The sequence below is a fragment of the Podarcis tiliguerta genome, assembly GCF_965153285.1.
Source record: "Podarcis tiliguerta genome assembly, chromosome: 2".
NCBI lineage: Eukaryota > Metazoa > Chordata > Lepidosauria > Squamata > Lacertidae > Podarcis > Podarcis tiliguerta.
Window position 1 is genome coordinate 51,565,991 of NC_139535.1, and position 15,619 is coordinate 51,581,609.

The 15,619-nt window shown below is 41.3% G+C and overlaps 1 protein-coding gene across 13 annotated transcripts in view; it reads right to left on the bottom strand.

Moving 5' to 3' along the window:
• DOCK3 (dedicator of cytokinesis 3) overlaps window positions 1–1,586 on the bottom strand; it is a 137,028-nt gene extending 135,442 nt beyond the window's left edge. For all 13 annotated transcript variants that reach the window (XM_083429275.1, XM_083429281.1, XM_083429280.1 and 10 more), the window contains exon 1: window positions 1,039–1,586. In XM_083429275.1, coding sequence (XP_083285401.1) covers window positions 1,039–1,075 — 37 coding nt within the window. In that variant the 5' untranslated portion in view covers window positions 1,076–1,586. The remainder of the gene's footprint in view (window positions 1–1,038) is intronic.
• Window positions 1,587–15,619: the final 14,033 nt, after the last annotated feature.

Sequence of the window (15,619 nt, forward strand, 5' to 3'; positions counted from 1 at the left end):
TATTATATTCGCCGTAGTTTTGTATCCCTAGGCCAAATGACTTTTTGTTGTTTGCACGTTATTGGTGGTTTTTTTTTAAGTGTAGCAAGTTGCGTTTGGGTTATCCAGCGACTGACTCAGAGCAGGTGCGTGATTGGCGCCCCCTAACGACGGTACAGTCCTAATTCCTTATCCTCAACCCTCGCAAGAGCGTCCTAGACCACCGATAAAAAGACGGGCTTTGCACGAATTAAGTGTGTTTAAAAAAAGATGGGACTGGGTTCCTGCTTATTTCCTGAACCCTGGCTAAGGCAGCCTGCATTTCACCCCTCCACAAATACGCGAATACACCACACGGCTGATTTTCCTATCCACTCCAGCTGCTACGACACTGGAGCCAGAAGCCTACCCGGATTCCTCCCACCGAGAGCACCGATGTCCATCTTTATTTCTGAAACGCAACCTGTTCAACCAACGCGGAAAATAAAAGGGCTCCCCCCCTTCCCTTCCCTTCCCCTCCCGCCACAGCCGCTTTTCTCTCTTTCCATCTTGCGATGGAAAAGCAAAGAAGCCTAATGGGGAGCAGAGAGAGAGAGAGAGATACGGGCTGCAGCAGAGAGACGAATAACGCTGCACACGCCACGGTTTCCAAAAAGGAAGAGAGAGAGAGAGAGAGAGAGAGAGAGAGAGAGAGAGAGAGAGAGAGAGAGAGAGGCGCCTGGCTGCTCAAGCCACCCAACAGCAGCAACCCCGCATTTTCTCCGACACCCCCCTCCTCCGACACCATCCCCAAAACGCCATTTTCTGACAAAGAATCAAGTTGGGCTCGCCGAGAGCCACACACACACATACACAGAGCGCCTCAAAAGTGCAAGGCGGAGGCAAGGCGCGCAACAGGGAATACGCATCAACGCCGCCAACTACCCCGCCCCCGCACTGGGAATTGTCATTATTCTACCTCCCCTCCCCACCGACCATCCCAGCGCGCCGTGGGGCGGGGGGGGGGGTAAGGAAGAGGAGGAGCGGGGGCCGAAGGAGAAGTGCCCCGGCGGCACCTACCCACGCCGTATTTTTCCTCCTCCGTCGGGGTCCACATGCTGCCGCCCCCGCCGGGTGCGCTCCTGCAGCCGGCTGCCCCCTGCCAGAGCGGCGGCGGCGGCGCTCCGGAGCCGCGGTGCTCATGGGCGAGCGGAGGCGGCTTCTCCTGGTGTGCCCGGGGACGCTGCTCCGCACAGCCCCCCGGGCACCGCGGCTGGGGCGGCGGCGACGTCTTCCCGTCTTCCCACAGGCCAGGCAGGTGCGCTGGGCGGCTGCAGGCGGAGGAGGGCGAGGAGGAAGGAGAAGAAGATGCAGAAGCGTCTCTTCTTCCCTGGAGAGGCAGCGGCAGATTCCTCAGCGCAAGGCTCGCTCTCTCCCCCGCCCCGCTCTCAGGTCGGCTCTCCTCCGCCTTTAATCCAGGGGGGCCCTTTCCCTTCTCCCGGCCTCCCCTTCTGAATAAGGCACCGGCAGTCCCTCCGCCGCCTCCTCAGCTGCCTCCGCCGCCGCCGCCGCTGCTGTTGTTGTCGCCACCGCCGCCGCCGCCGTAGCTGCTGAAGGGCTCGCGCGCCCACCCACTTGCCAGGCGGGCGCATGCGCGGATGCTTTCGGTGCCAGCCTTCCCGCGCGGCCTCGGCCAGCCTCTCCTCAGGTACCTGCTGGCGAGGAGAGGAGCGGGAGGGAGGGCGCGCGAGGGCGCCTTCCCCGAAGATGCACTTCTGCCTCGGAGGCACCGACGACGCCACCGTGAGGTAAGCTGGCGGCCGGGTGAACCGTTACAAATCTATGCCCTCCCTTCACAGACATCGTATGCACAAGACTTCGTCTCCTTATGTACTGTACAAGCGAGCCAATGGAACACAGATTTGGGGAGGCGGGGGAGGGAAGAGAAATTAATTCAGGACGTTTGTTTGTCGTGGCAAATCCTTAGATTGCAAAAGTTGGCGGGGCTTTCCTTAAATGTCACTCTGCGTGACAGCAATGCATCTTTTAAACCCATGTGGGGATATGCTGCGCAGCACAATTACCTGGCCCTAAGAGGAATAAAAGGAAAAGGGTCTCTTCGACAGGGCGGGAAGGGGTAACACTACTTGCCTGAGGTGCTGTGGCAGCACAGGTGCCACTGGCATAGCCAGTGAAAACACCCTCTGTGTGTGATAGAGCAAAACTAACTCACCAACCAATGTCTAGAGAGAAACTGGGCACTCACAGTGGGCTGCCACTGAACAGAGTGCCAGCGCAGCGCTTAGTGTCTGGCATAAGAGCATAGCTGCTGGCATAGCAATGAACAGAGTATGGTTTGGAATAGCAGTATCTGGAATATATGGACAGAACAACAGCAGGCGCAACAAGAAGAGTTCATAACACAGTGTGTGGAATGGTGCTTGGATGAAATGACAAGGTCAGATGTGAAAGAACGGCTAATCTAGAATAAAATTGTGGGAACTGATGAAGAATGCATGAGTAGTATTAAGTGTAATGAAAGCATCTGGAGTGGAACTTCAGTGTGGTTGAGGGAATATGAGGAGCAATGATGGTTTGTAGAGTGACTCATAGGATTTTCAATGGTGCTGCCATGGTAAAGCTTATCTAGAAAACCATTATATTGGAGTTCTGAAATGGAATCCGAACAAAATAGCAGGGTATATACGGTGGACTAACATTTGAATGGTAATTTCCAGTGTGATATGATTGTTGAATGTCAGCGTTTGTAGAGTGGTGATGCCTATGAAATAATGGACATCTTTTTTGGAAGAATGACATCTGAGCTTATAACACCATAATGTCAGGATCCAGAAGAGGGTGACAATAGAGTGGTAGGCTGTAGATTGGAAGAGCAGGGATATGACTGGACGTAGAATAAGGCAAATGATGACAGGATCTACAGTGGATTAATAAATTATAGTGTAGAAACAGTGTCATCAAGGGTGAAATTCTATGGCAGCAAGTGGGATAACAGTGGAATAATAATAGCATCTGTAATTGAAATTGCAGGCATTCTGTAGTATCCTACCACACAAGAAGAATTGGGGTTCAGGATTCCTTAATCTGGGTTTTTAGATTATGGATTGTGTTTTTCTAACAATAAATGTTTGTTGTTGTTTTTTTAAAAAAAGTAATGGCAACATGCTGATATATAATGACATGCTCTCATCTCCAGCTTTCTGATTCCAAAAACTTGCCAAATTGCTCTGCTGGAATATCTGCCCTGCCCTACCATCCAATCTACACACAGTTATTATGATTGTACATAAAGCTTGACTTTATGAGGAAAATCTGCAGTTCTGTAAATCAATAGCCATAGTCATAAATAAAATAAAATATACGGTATTTAAACTTCAAATAAACGGGGCCAGGAAGCCTTAATTCCTTGCCACCAAAACGTCTTTGTTCCTGTTACTGCTTCCTACCTTGCCAATACAGCTCTCTCCTATAATGCACATTATTTTTCAAGCTCCATACATTGTGCACCATCTAATTATAAATAAAACAAAAACAGGTGTGGTGGGAGAGGGAACACTTAGAGTTTTCCATTGACACTCACAATATATTTTATAAATGCCTGGCACTGAACTGGCCCAGGCCCAGTCAGTAGTCTGGTCCACTAACAGTGGACCTTTAATAGAATAAAACAGCAATAGTAGACTCCCACCCTGTTATTCAGAGTACTCTAAATGTTGAAGGATGACATCCATGAAGCCTGAGCCTATGAATGCTTTCTTTATCAAAAGTAAGGCCTACTGAGTTCAGTGGAATTTACTCCCTTATAACTGTTCTTCGGATTGCAGCCTTAATCTTTTGGAAGCTGTGTCAAGCTCTAACAGTGATTTCTGAGTGCAATGCCACCAGCACCAGAGTTATTTTCTCTACATACACGTTTCAGAAACATATGGAGTGGCCTAGCAAAGGAGCTAGAGGACCTTTAACTGTGGTCATCAGTCAGACAAGATAAGTCTTGTTGTTTGCATTAATAACTGCACAAATGTTATTAAGGTGGCCAAGTCTGCTGATGATACTAAATTGTTTAGGCTCATTAAAACAAAAAGAGATTGTGAAGAGCTCCAAAAGGACATCTCAAAACTGAGTGAATGGGCAGTAGATAGAATGGCAAATGCAATTCATTGTTAACAAGTGTAAACAATGCATGTCAGGGCAGAAAAATCTGTTTCACCTATACACACATGGGATCTCAAATGATGGTGATTGACCAGGTATGAGACCTTGGGATCATAATGGATAGCTTGATGATGATGTTGATCTAGTGTGTGGCAGCTGTGGAAAAAAAGTAAATTCCATGCTAAGGATAATTAGGAAAGGGACTGAAATAAAACTGTTGATATCATAATACACATATATGGTGTGAACACATTTGTAATACTGTGTACAATTCTGGTAATCTCACCTCAAAAAGAATATTGTAGAGTTGGAAAAGGTTCAGAAAAGAGGAACCAAAATGATCAAGGAGATAGAGCAACTCCCCTATGAGGAAAAGTTGCAGCATTTGGAACTCTGTAGAAAGAGGTGACAAGATAGAAGTTTATTTCATTTTGTGTGCCATGGAGAAGATGGATAGAGAAAAGTTTATCTCCTTCTCATAACACTAGAACTTGTTGAAATGCTGAATGTTGAAAGATTCAGGGCAGGTAAAAGAAAGTACGGTACTTCTTCACACAGCATAGAGTTAAACTATGGAACTCACTCCCACCGGAGGTAGTGGTGGCCACCAAACTGAATGTCTTTAAAAGAAGAATAGACAAACTAATTAATGTTAAATCTATCACTGGCTGCTAGCCATGAGGACTATGCTCTGCCTCCACAGTCAGAGGTGGTATGCTTCTGAACTAGTTGCTAGAAACAGCAGGAGGTGAGAGTGCTGTTGTGCTCAGCTCTTGCTTGTGGGTTTCCCACAGGTATCTGGTTGACCACTGTGAGAACAGGATGCTGGATTCGTTGGGGCAGGTGCCTGATCCAGCAAGGCTCTTCTTACGTTAACTTTTTTGTGTGTTATTTATAATTTTTTAGAGCTTTCACATTATTACATTTGTTATGTGGTGTGGTGCCAGTGTGGTGTAGTGGTTAAGAGCGATAGACTCGTAATCTGGGGAACCGGGTTCGTGTCTCCGCTCCTCCACATGCAGCTGCTGGGTGACCTTGGGCTGGTCAGACTTCTCTGAAGTCTCTCAGCCCCACTCACCTCACAGAGTGTTTGTTGTGGGGGAGGAAGGGAAAGGAGAATGTTAGCCGCTTTGAGACTCCTTCGGGTAGTGATAAAGCGGGATATCAAATCCAAACTCTTCTTCTTCTTCTAGCCTGCTCCTAAGCTCTAGTAAATGCAGTTCTTAAATTATGAGAGAAAGGGTATGGGACCCTTTAATGAAATCCAAAAGGCCAGACCCCACTCCACCCCTGGCACCCCTGTGGTATTTCAGCCACTGATTAGAGTCAAAGCTTTTGATGAATATTGGTTTGGGTCTGATCCAAAGATCTTCTATCATTGATCAATTGTTGAGAGGGGATGTGTGGATCCATTCTTCTGTCCCTGATTATCAACACTTCCAGAGCTGAAAGTGCTGATAGTCAGTTCAGAGCAGCTCTCAAAGTTTGGCATAAAATCACCATCACCATTATCATCTAGTTGCTCTCATCATGGGTCAGATTTGCTGAGAATTTTTACTAGGTCAGCAGCAATATTTTTGGCCGCCTAGTGTGCCATCTTTTAACAGCAACAAAAAAATAAAATCTTGCATACTGAAGGAGAATTATAAAGGATGCCAATATCACAAAAATTGATGGAGATGGAAAAACATAGCATGCTAGTGAAGCAAGGGGAAAGCACTGTTCCTGAGAATGGCTCTCATCCCACACAAGGGCAGGTGTGAAGATGGGCTTCCCATCTGTCCCTGACACAACATAAAGAGGAGTATGAAGTGGATCTCAAAGTTCAGGTAATGTTTATGTAGTTATTGAAATTGCATTAAACTGCATAATCCAGATGTTGTGTAAAAGACCACACAGTGGCCTGCTCAGAGGTTAAGTGTGGGCAGCAGGTCAGACAGTAAGACAAATCCTTGAAGCTCCCTGCTGGTTCTTCATGTACAGACCAATATAGTCAAATAATAACAAACCCACAGCCATTCCACTGCTGGTGGAAACAAGAAAAGCAGAAAACATGATTTTAGCCAATGCCTGCTGATTTCAGACTAGCAACCAGCAGGGTTGTTTGCTTGTTTTGCACTGTAGCTTCTGAACTAACTCATTGTGAATAAAAAAGATGCATGCAAAGTTTATTTAAGCAATGGGAATTTCAGCAGCAGAGTCCATATAGCTTTATTATAAGTATAATTATGTAAATGTGTTTAGGATTGACTAAGGCACATAACTGTTTTTACTCACTCCAGATTTTACCACTCTCACACTTTGGGTGCAATCCAGGGACTGAGGAAATTTGGGCAAAGAAATAGGAGCCTGTCCTAAGTATAGAAATAACTAAATGTGGCTGGACACCATTATTCCCTGTGCCTTTTTACTGCTGCTGCTGTTCTCCCAGGTGACTTCAGCATCAACTGAATCACACTGGATGCTTGATAGATCAAAGTGACCTTCAACAAGGACTTGACATCTTCCTTCTCTTTATCTCTGCCAGGGTTGCTATTTGCAACCATGGTGTTAAATCTACATTTGTCAAGATACTCCAACTTGTTGAATAGAACTCCAATAACACCCAGAATAGTTATTGATCCTTGAGCTTACTCAAGAATACAAGGCTATTCATACAAAGAGCGCTACTCACGATGTTTTTGTCAATCTTGCTTAAGATTTTCTTCCATTTGCAACTAATACCAAATATGAAATAAGCACGTTTGAATTCTATTACAAAACTTCTATTAAACGGTGTTATTTCTCAACCATGCCTGTACTTTCTGAAATATAAAAGCTTTTTTGCAGTATTACATAGGATACAGAGGGCAGAAATGGAATCATCTGGAGGCTGTTTTGCCCATCCCACCCATTAGGCACTCATTTGAGAGCTATTTTGTCCAGAGGCTGATGTGGGGAGGACAGAAGTGGAATCACCTGGAAAATACATTATTTCAAACATGTAAAATGCAAATAAGAATTGCAACGAGACTTTTTGCTACATTAATCATTAAGCAATATGAACCAGATGTGGAAAAATTTCAGTCCCCTAACTTTGGTATTCTGATACCAGTCGTTAACACCAATCATGAAAATGCTTAACCATGCACTTATTGATTTAACTGGGCTTGTGCATAAAAAGATGGGGTGTGTGTTATAATGTTGGCTTTTAAATTCTCCTTATTAGAGAAAAGACCAATTATGCATCCTCTAATAAGTGTTTTATTTTAATGCTAATTCTAGTTTCACCTTTGACCCCTTTATATCAGATAACATATTGATAGATATAGATTAGATACTTTGTTATTTAGATTTAATTAAGTTGCATTTAATACTGTGCCATAACAGTATATTCTCTAATTTATTGTATAAGGATTATACTCATTATATATCTACTTTTACTAAATTCTGTAACATTCCCCCCCCCCCATTTTGAATACTGTAAAATTTGCTCAATAGTTATTTTAGAAACCCAATTTAGATACATATACTATATCCCCCCCAGCATATATGTTCAGCATTTATATAATGAACAGACTGAAGGGTACAGAGCTCAATGAGGTTGCTGTGGAAACCTATTCTGAATCTTTGTGCTGTGCTATGTCCTATACCATTTAGATTTGAAATGCAGTCCAGTTTAGTAGATCTGCTGAAAAGTGCAAGATCCCATATTTGTGCAGAATTGACTTTAATTAATATGGTTCTACTGTAATCAACCAAAGTTCCTAAGACTCTGAATTTTTAAAAATATTTTGTTGCTATTGCCAAGTTTGAGCAAAGTAGTACTTATTTCTTAATTAAAGAAAGATTTGGATATTAATAACTTTCCGCCATTCTGTAAAGATACTTCATGCTCTGGCAAGCCTCTGGTATTTTGCTCATTCCTTCATTTCAGCTAACAAGGTTCAGAATTGACAAAAGAATATTTGTTTTGGTTTTCTCACCACCCACTATTTGTTCTCATCAGCTGTTTTGCCCAAGCCTTCATGGAGTTCAGTCTTACCGTCAGCCTGATGAAGACGCTCCATGTAGAACCATTGGTGCCCACATGCTTGAGGTGATAGGCAATTTTTTTTACCTGGACTCCTCTATTACCAGCAGCCTCTCCACAACTCTGAGATTGACAAGAAGATTCGTAAGGGAGCTATGGCTTGCCTCTCTGAAAGGGTATGGGAGAATGTTATGCTAATGACCAATACCAAGATGAAGGTCAGGCTTGCGGGTGAGATGTGAAGAAGTTACACCTGGCAGGAGCAACACCTCAATGCCTTCCACATGCTCAGCGTCAGGAAGATTTTGGGCATCACGTGGCAGGACAACGTGTCAAAGATGTGTTCTCCCAAGCCCACATTCCCAGCATGTTCACACTTTCTTGGTGATGCCTAAGCTTCCTTGGTCCTGTCCACATAATGGAAGATGGCAGGATCCCAAAGATGTACTCTATGAGGAGCTGGCTTCAGGCACCAGGCCCATTGGTGGACTGACTCTGCATTACAAAGATGTCTGCAAACATGACATGAAGCTTGGCAACATTAACTTCACTGTGTGGGAATCTCTTGCAGATGACCGCAGTGCCTGGAGACAGTCAGTCAAGTTGTGTATCCACAGCAGTGACCAGAGGAGGAATCATTGCTGGGAGGATCGCAGAGAGAAGAAACACCATGGTCCACCTGCGTCAGCACAACCAGACACCTTCATCTGCCCCAGTTGCAACAAAGCATGACTCTCCCATATTGGTGTCTACAGCCACAGTAGGCACTGTAACTCTCCAACAGTTTCACCCAAAGGCACACTCTTCCTGAGTGTGTCAACTCTTTGTTCTTCTGAAAGGCTGCACTTCCTTAATATTTATTTAATTTAAAACAAGATTTTTGGGATTGATTTCAGATTTCTGAGAATGCAAACAAACTTGAATTCCAGAATGTCCTTTGCTTATAGTTCCAACACTACCTTCTACTACTTAAAATAGTGTGTATTGTAAAGATGCCACTACCAATACAATTTCCGTGTCTCAGAGGGCTGGGTCACATCAGTATCGGTGCCACTGAATTTATTCCACATTGATTTAGTAGTGTGCCACACATGTGAATCATAGCAGGGAATACAGAAAATAAATTTTATTTTCAGCACAAAATTAAGCAATCTCTAGGCACTAGTAGCTGTGTAATATAGGATTTTGCTATTTAGAGACATGGTGTTGAACTGTACTGTAAAGATGCAGCAGGTGTATTGAATTTTGCAGTGGATGCGAAGGTCACATAAAAATATTTTCTCATTTTTGTGCTGTCACTTGTGCCTCTCTCTTTCACATGTTAGTCACAGCAGTCTTGCTCCTAAATTAAATATTCCATGGTAGTTATTTTTAGATAAATTCTTCATTATTCTGGCTAGTACCCTAAATGTAGAAGCACAAACCATTCTCTAAGACCCTAGACTACCAAAATAAAACTGTTAGCTGTATGAATCATTTGTGTACCAATTTCACCAGCTCTCACAGAAATTACAGTGGTACCTCAGGTTACATACGCTTCAGGTTACATATGCTTCAGGTTACAGACTCCGCTAACCCAGAAATAGTGCTTCAGGTTAAGAACTTTGCTTCAGGATGAGAACAGAAATCATGCTCCGGCGGCATGGCAGCAGCAGGAGGCCCCATTAGCTAAAGTGGTGCTTCAGGTTAAGAACAGTTTCAGGTTAAGTATGGACCTCCGGAACGAATTAAGTACTTAACCTGAGGTACCACTGTAGAGAAAAGAAAAGCAGCATAGAGCTCTTTGCAATCATTATTTTCAGGGTAAAAAGATAAGCCACAAGGAGCTGTCCCTGGTGCTGGCGGTCACTAAGTTGCTAGTGATTTCACCGAATATGTAACAAACCAATGCTGCGTATGTTAATTCTGCTACTTTGATGGAAATGGAGCAAACAAACAAATAAGAGCAACACATAGTCTAATTGGGCAGAACCTTTAGGAAATTCTTATGTATTCCTGGGATCAGATATAGGCCTTCTGTCTTGCTACATACAAAATATTAATAAGACATTTTAAATGAGCAAAAACATATTTTACTGCAATAGTAAAAAAACCATGTTATTGTTATTTGAAAAAGGCATATCTTTATATTATGTGAAATGTGGCTGATTTTTTTTTAAAGAAGCTTTTACAATACAATACAATAATTGGCTCCTTCAAAATTTATTGATTGGCTTGATTGATCAAGAGAACTGATTTAAGCAGCATGTGGCCACCATTGGATCCAACCTTCCTTTTTGAATCCTGCACATAGTGACTAATAGGAATTAAAATATGTTTAAAGCATCCAAGGCCAAGATAAAGCCCATTCTGATTTCATGGAATATAATTAATGACATCCAATTAACCCATCATACTTAGTCATGACTAACTTAAGTATTGATTTCTACTTTGATTAGGCCAGATGTGCAGGTTAAATGATTATGTCCATTTTAAAAATTTGATAGTATTGTATTTAGTGGATGATGAAGAAAATGAGGTGGGGTTGTTGTTGTTTTTACATATTTTCTAAAATTCAAAATTAAGGGTTGTCCTGTTACTGCAAGAAAGTTTGCTTGCACAACAGAACTTCCACTGCCTCTCTCCTCTTTCCCCATGCATCCCTTGAGCTCCCTCCCTAAACATGCTTCAGAAGGTTGGAGAAACCCCCAGAACAGATTTGGGGTGTGCCTGGGGGAGGAAAGGGAAGTTCCATTTCATCAGAGCAAATTCTTCTGTGAAAAACAAAACCCAAAACTTCCACTGCTGCAGTAGTTTGTATTTGAGTGAAATCTTTATTATCAAATATATCTACAATTTGATTCAGATGCACCTATAGTAAATAACTACTCTAGCTACTAACTACTAGTAGCTAGTTTATAGATTGGGTGAGGGTGGGGAAGCATAGGTATGAAATAATTGAATTTAAGAACTTACTAATTTATCATATCATGTAGTTATATCATGCCCTTCTTCCAGTGAGTGCAAGGTAGTATACATAGTTCCACACATGAAATTTTGATCTTATAACAAGCTGTGAGGTAGGTTAGGCTGAAAGATAGTGACAGGCCCAAAGTAACCCAGAGTGTTTTTTGGCCAAATGCGGATTTTGGAGAAAGGAATAACTGGAGGGCACCAAACACAAAGGAAGAAAGGAGCAGACCTCCAGTTACACCCAAGTGAGTTTGACTGAGCCCAGATCATTTCAAATAGAACTCTCCTTAGAAGGCCTTCTTAGACCCAGTTAGTTGTATTCTCCAAATTTTGTTGCCCAAGAAATAGATGACAAGACTAGATTTAAATCTAAATTCAAAGCTATATACACCATGTAGGCCCCAGACTAATGGTAATTTCCAAAGCAATTGGTGACATTTTAAGTGGAATGTAACAGAATTCCACTGAGCTGTGCAAGCTTCCCATGTGAGCTTAAGTAGTTCTTTGGATTCTGGCCAAAATTTCTAGTAATAATTCCCTGCACATTTATTAAAAACCTTTAAGTACAAATTAATTCCAGTATCCAACACTTCTTGGGACACAAGAACAATGTTAATGTCTTATGCAGAGTAGCTCTCTCAATATGCTGTCCTTGATTATTCACAACTGTCATTGATAGCTCTTTTAGCTATCGATTATTCCCAGTATGCGAAATGGAAGTCACACCTATCTAGCAGGATGGAATCCGAAACCAATATTCTGTCTCAGAGTGCAAGGTAACTTGAACTGAGCCAGGGTGGTGGAAGTGGACAGTTCTGTTTCTGAAACTGGTGGTAGAGCCAGGTTGGCTTCGGCTGGTGGTACTACTTTGCCTGTTGGCTTGGGCTGGTGGTACTACTTTGCCTACACTGCCTGCCTGCCTGTGTGCCTTCTTGCTTTCAGCTTGCTTAACCAGTGTCATATACAGTATATAAACATTGGGGGGGGGTTAAATTTAAACAGATGTAACAAAAGTGACAAATGTTTTGCATACTATCTGCTCCAAATGAAAATGACCCTTAAATGCATATGCAGAAGTCCAGCTGCTTTCAACTGTGAATTATTTTTGCATAAGTGTACATTAGATTGCAGTCTAGAAATACTATATAAATTGTTGATTACAACAAAAGGAACAAGAACAAAACTGAAAATAAACAGTTTTACACTTTTGACCCTTTCAATTTGTATTATATCTGAGACGCATCATGAAGAATTTAGAGAAACATGACATACCAGCACATATTTATTGCTTAGAAAGATTTTTCTTGTTAATGTATGGGTTTTATTTCTGTCTAAAGTTGGTTTTCCCTGGAGCAAGGTCAATATGTCAATTTGCTGTGAGATTGCTTGACCTTATTAGCCTGAGTTCACTCATAACAGCTGTTCCTTGTTACCTTCTAGAGAATACCATCTACAATTACAGCATTAAAGGAAAATGTAAGGATTGAAACTCATGTAGGGGCTGATTGGGAGCAGTTGCAAAGAGTATTTTAGTTAATAGGTCATCTTTTACTATCCTTACCCATATTTCAATCTGTCAAACTCTTAATTTCCTTCAGGAGAATCTGGTTGTCCTTAGGGAATAGTTTAGCATATGTGCCACTTGTCATATTTGCAGGTAATAGTGGCTGTGCACTTTTTCTGCAGTGAAGAAACAGGGTGTAGTTAATGGTTCCTTTGAAGATGGAGTGATTGGCCTTTGCAAAACTGAGACAGATAAACCTAAAGTAATGCCATTATTTGATTAAATCTGATCATTACTTATGGACTTAAATGACTTCTTTATATGGGAAGTTATCCTAAGGTAGCAGTTCCTTAATTTCTTTAGGCCATTATAGCTAGTGGCTAGAGAATTCAACCTGAGTTCAAGTTCTGCCTCTGCTGTTGAAATTGGTGAAGACGAGCGTTAGCTCCGTGATAGAACATCTGCCTTGCCTGCAGGAGGTCCCAGCTTCAACCCCAGACATTTCCAAGTAGGGCTAAGAGAGACCCCCTGTCTGAAACCCTGCTGATCAGTGTAGGCAGTTTTGAGCTAGATAGGCTAGTGGTCTGACTTGGTATAAGGCAGCTTCTTATGTTCCAGTGTATGGTTTCGGATCTATCACTATTTCACTGCCTCATTAGTTCTCCATCTATAAAATGGGAATAAAAGCCACCTACCTCAGAGTGAAATGTATTTGATTTTTTCATGGGAGAATAAAGTGAATTACAGGATAAAGCTAGCTGGACGTAAGAACCAGGGCCCCTTATTCATTAGGCAAAGCAAAGTGTCAACAAATGACATACATAGCAGAAATGGAAGTTGATGGCATTTTAAGCCCATAGGGGCCTTCTGAGTACTAGAGTTCTGGCTTGACCGCTAAAATAGAGAAATGGTTGGTTTCCTTTCTGGATGAAATGTCATCTATTCCCTTCTATTCACACAGCACCATGAGTTGTATTCATGGAAGGGCACTCCATATGAGCTCTTTCCCTTAACCCTCAGGTGGGTACATGGGTGTCAGGTTAAATGTAATCCACTTTGCCATCACCATGAAAGGATGTGTCCTAGAGGCCTGGAAAGGAGTGGAACCCCTGAATATGTCTATGTGAGGCCTGGAAAGGGCTTGCATTAGTGATAGTCATATTAATGGTAGCACCTAGCCACATTGCATACACCACAATATATGTACAGTGAGGGGAAGTGGAAAGGGAAGTAAAGAATTGTAGACAAAGTTTGAAGCTGAATGAAGAGAGATTTTAAAATGATTTTTGGGTGAGTGTAGATATATAAAATATGTATCATTAAGAGGTTGACAGCATTAGAGTGACATACTTTACTACTACATTGCAGCTTTCATTTATGTTTGAGAAGGCATACACTGGATTGGTTTCTTAGAGATTTGTGTTCTATTTCTAAGGGAAACTTTCTGTGGCACAACACTCCAGTCAAATATGGGGTGGGGAATTACTTAGTTAAACTCTTTCACTGTTGCTCACTTGCCAATATGTGTGTAGTGTGTGTGTGTGTGTGTGTGTGTGTGTGTGTGTGTGTTTCACCACTTTTTTGGCTCATAGGTCCCCAAAGCACTAAGTGACAAATTATTGCATTTAGTGATGTTAAATTCTTGAGAATAATCTTTTGGAGAATATTCTCGAGAATATTCTCGATTAATGAGAATATTACAGAATTTTCATTTAAAACAGGAGAATATTCATTTTAATGCATTGAAAATGATATAATTAGTTAATATACATGTTTATTCATGGGTAAAATTGTTCAGATTGCAACCCAAAACTATACAGATACTTTTATTCAATGGGACAATGCAGGGAATTCACATTCTTTGATTTTTTGAACCAAACTTGAAATTGAAAATTCAACATGAATGATTCACTTTAATCAGTAAGCCTGCCACTAACCGTATATTTACCATCAAATTTGAATTCTATGTTGTGTATGCATGAAATGTAGCTTTTAAAGTAAAAGGAATATAAAAAACCCTCAGGTCCGCTACATGAGTACGTTCTTTAATAAGCGTATCTACATGGTACAGTACTTTCAGTGCAACACTAATAAAATCAATATAAAGTTTAAAATAAATGCTATTATTTCCAGAAAATAAAACACAAATAATCAGTAATGGCAAGTTACATAACATCATAAATGCAAATTATTATCTGCTTAGACAAGTAAGGCAACACACAACATATTTATCATTATAACTGATAAATTGTCACATGAAATAAATTTATTTTAAAAATAGGCTTTAAGGCCACTTCACATGCGGTTGGTTACACATAATTGTATAAAGCGTTAAAGCTACTTTCTGTAAAAAAATCACACTGTATGGCAAAGGGTATAGAATTGCTAAGAATAAGGTCACACCAAAATAGAAAAAAGACTATTAAATATATTTGAAATACATACAAATTCAAATGTTCATCAGATTAAATGAATAGCATTTTTAAAACTAAAAAAAAAAAAAGTTTTCTGTAGCTCACATTTCAGAACCGCCCACAAACATGGTGAATGACACAATGCCCAGTAATGTAACTGGATAAAAAAAAATCATTATTCATTACTTACACTGGTTGACTTATTATTTACTAGATTTTTTAAAATGTGGGTTGTAAAACTTGTTCTTACATTAGAATTTACAGTTTGTGGAGAATATTCTCCAGAGAATTTTCTAGCAGAGAATATTCTCACCTCACCTCACCTCACTAATTGCATTAAAGATATATGATAAAATACAGTAAGCCTGCAATTTACACAGGGGTTACATTCTGAGGATCATGCTTAAAGCAAAAAATGTGTATAGTCAATACACACTGGGTGCAATGGCAGGAGGGTTTGCCAAAGTCTTTTTACCCAAGATACTGACCCCCTTTCCGCCCCCTTTTTATTTTTATTTTATTTTATTGCCAAACCTGTGAAGCTGAATGTGCATGTTAAATGTATGTAATTTTGAGCTTACTGTACAATCAAACAATCTTCAAACA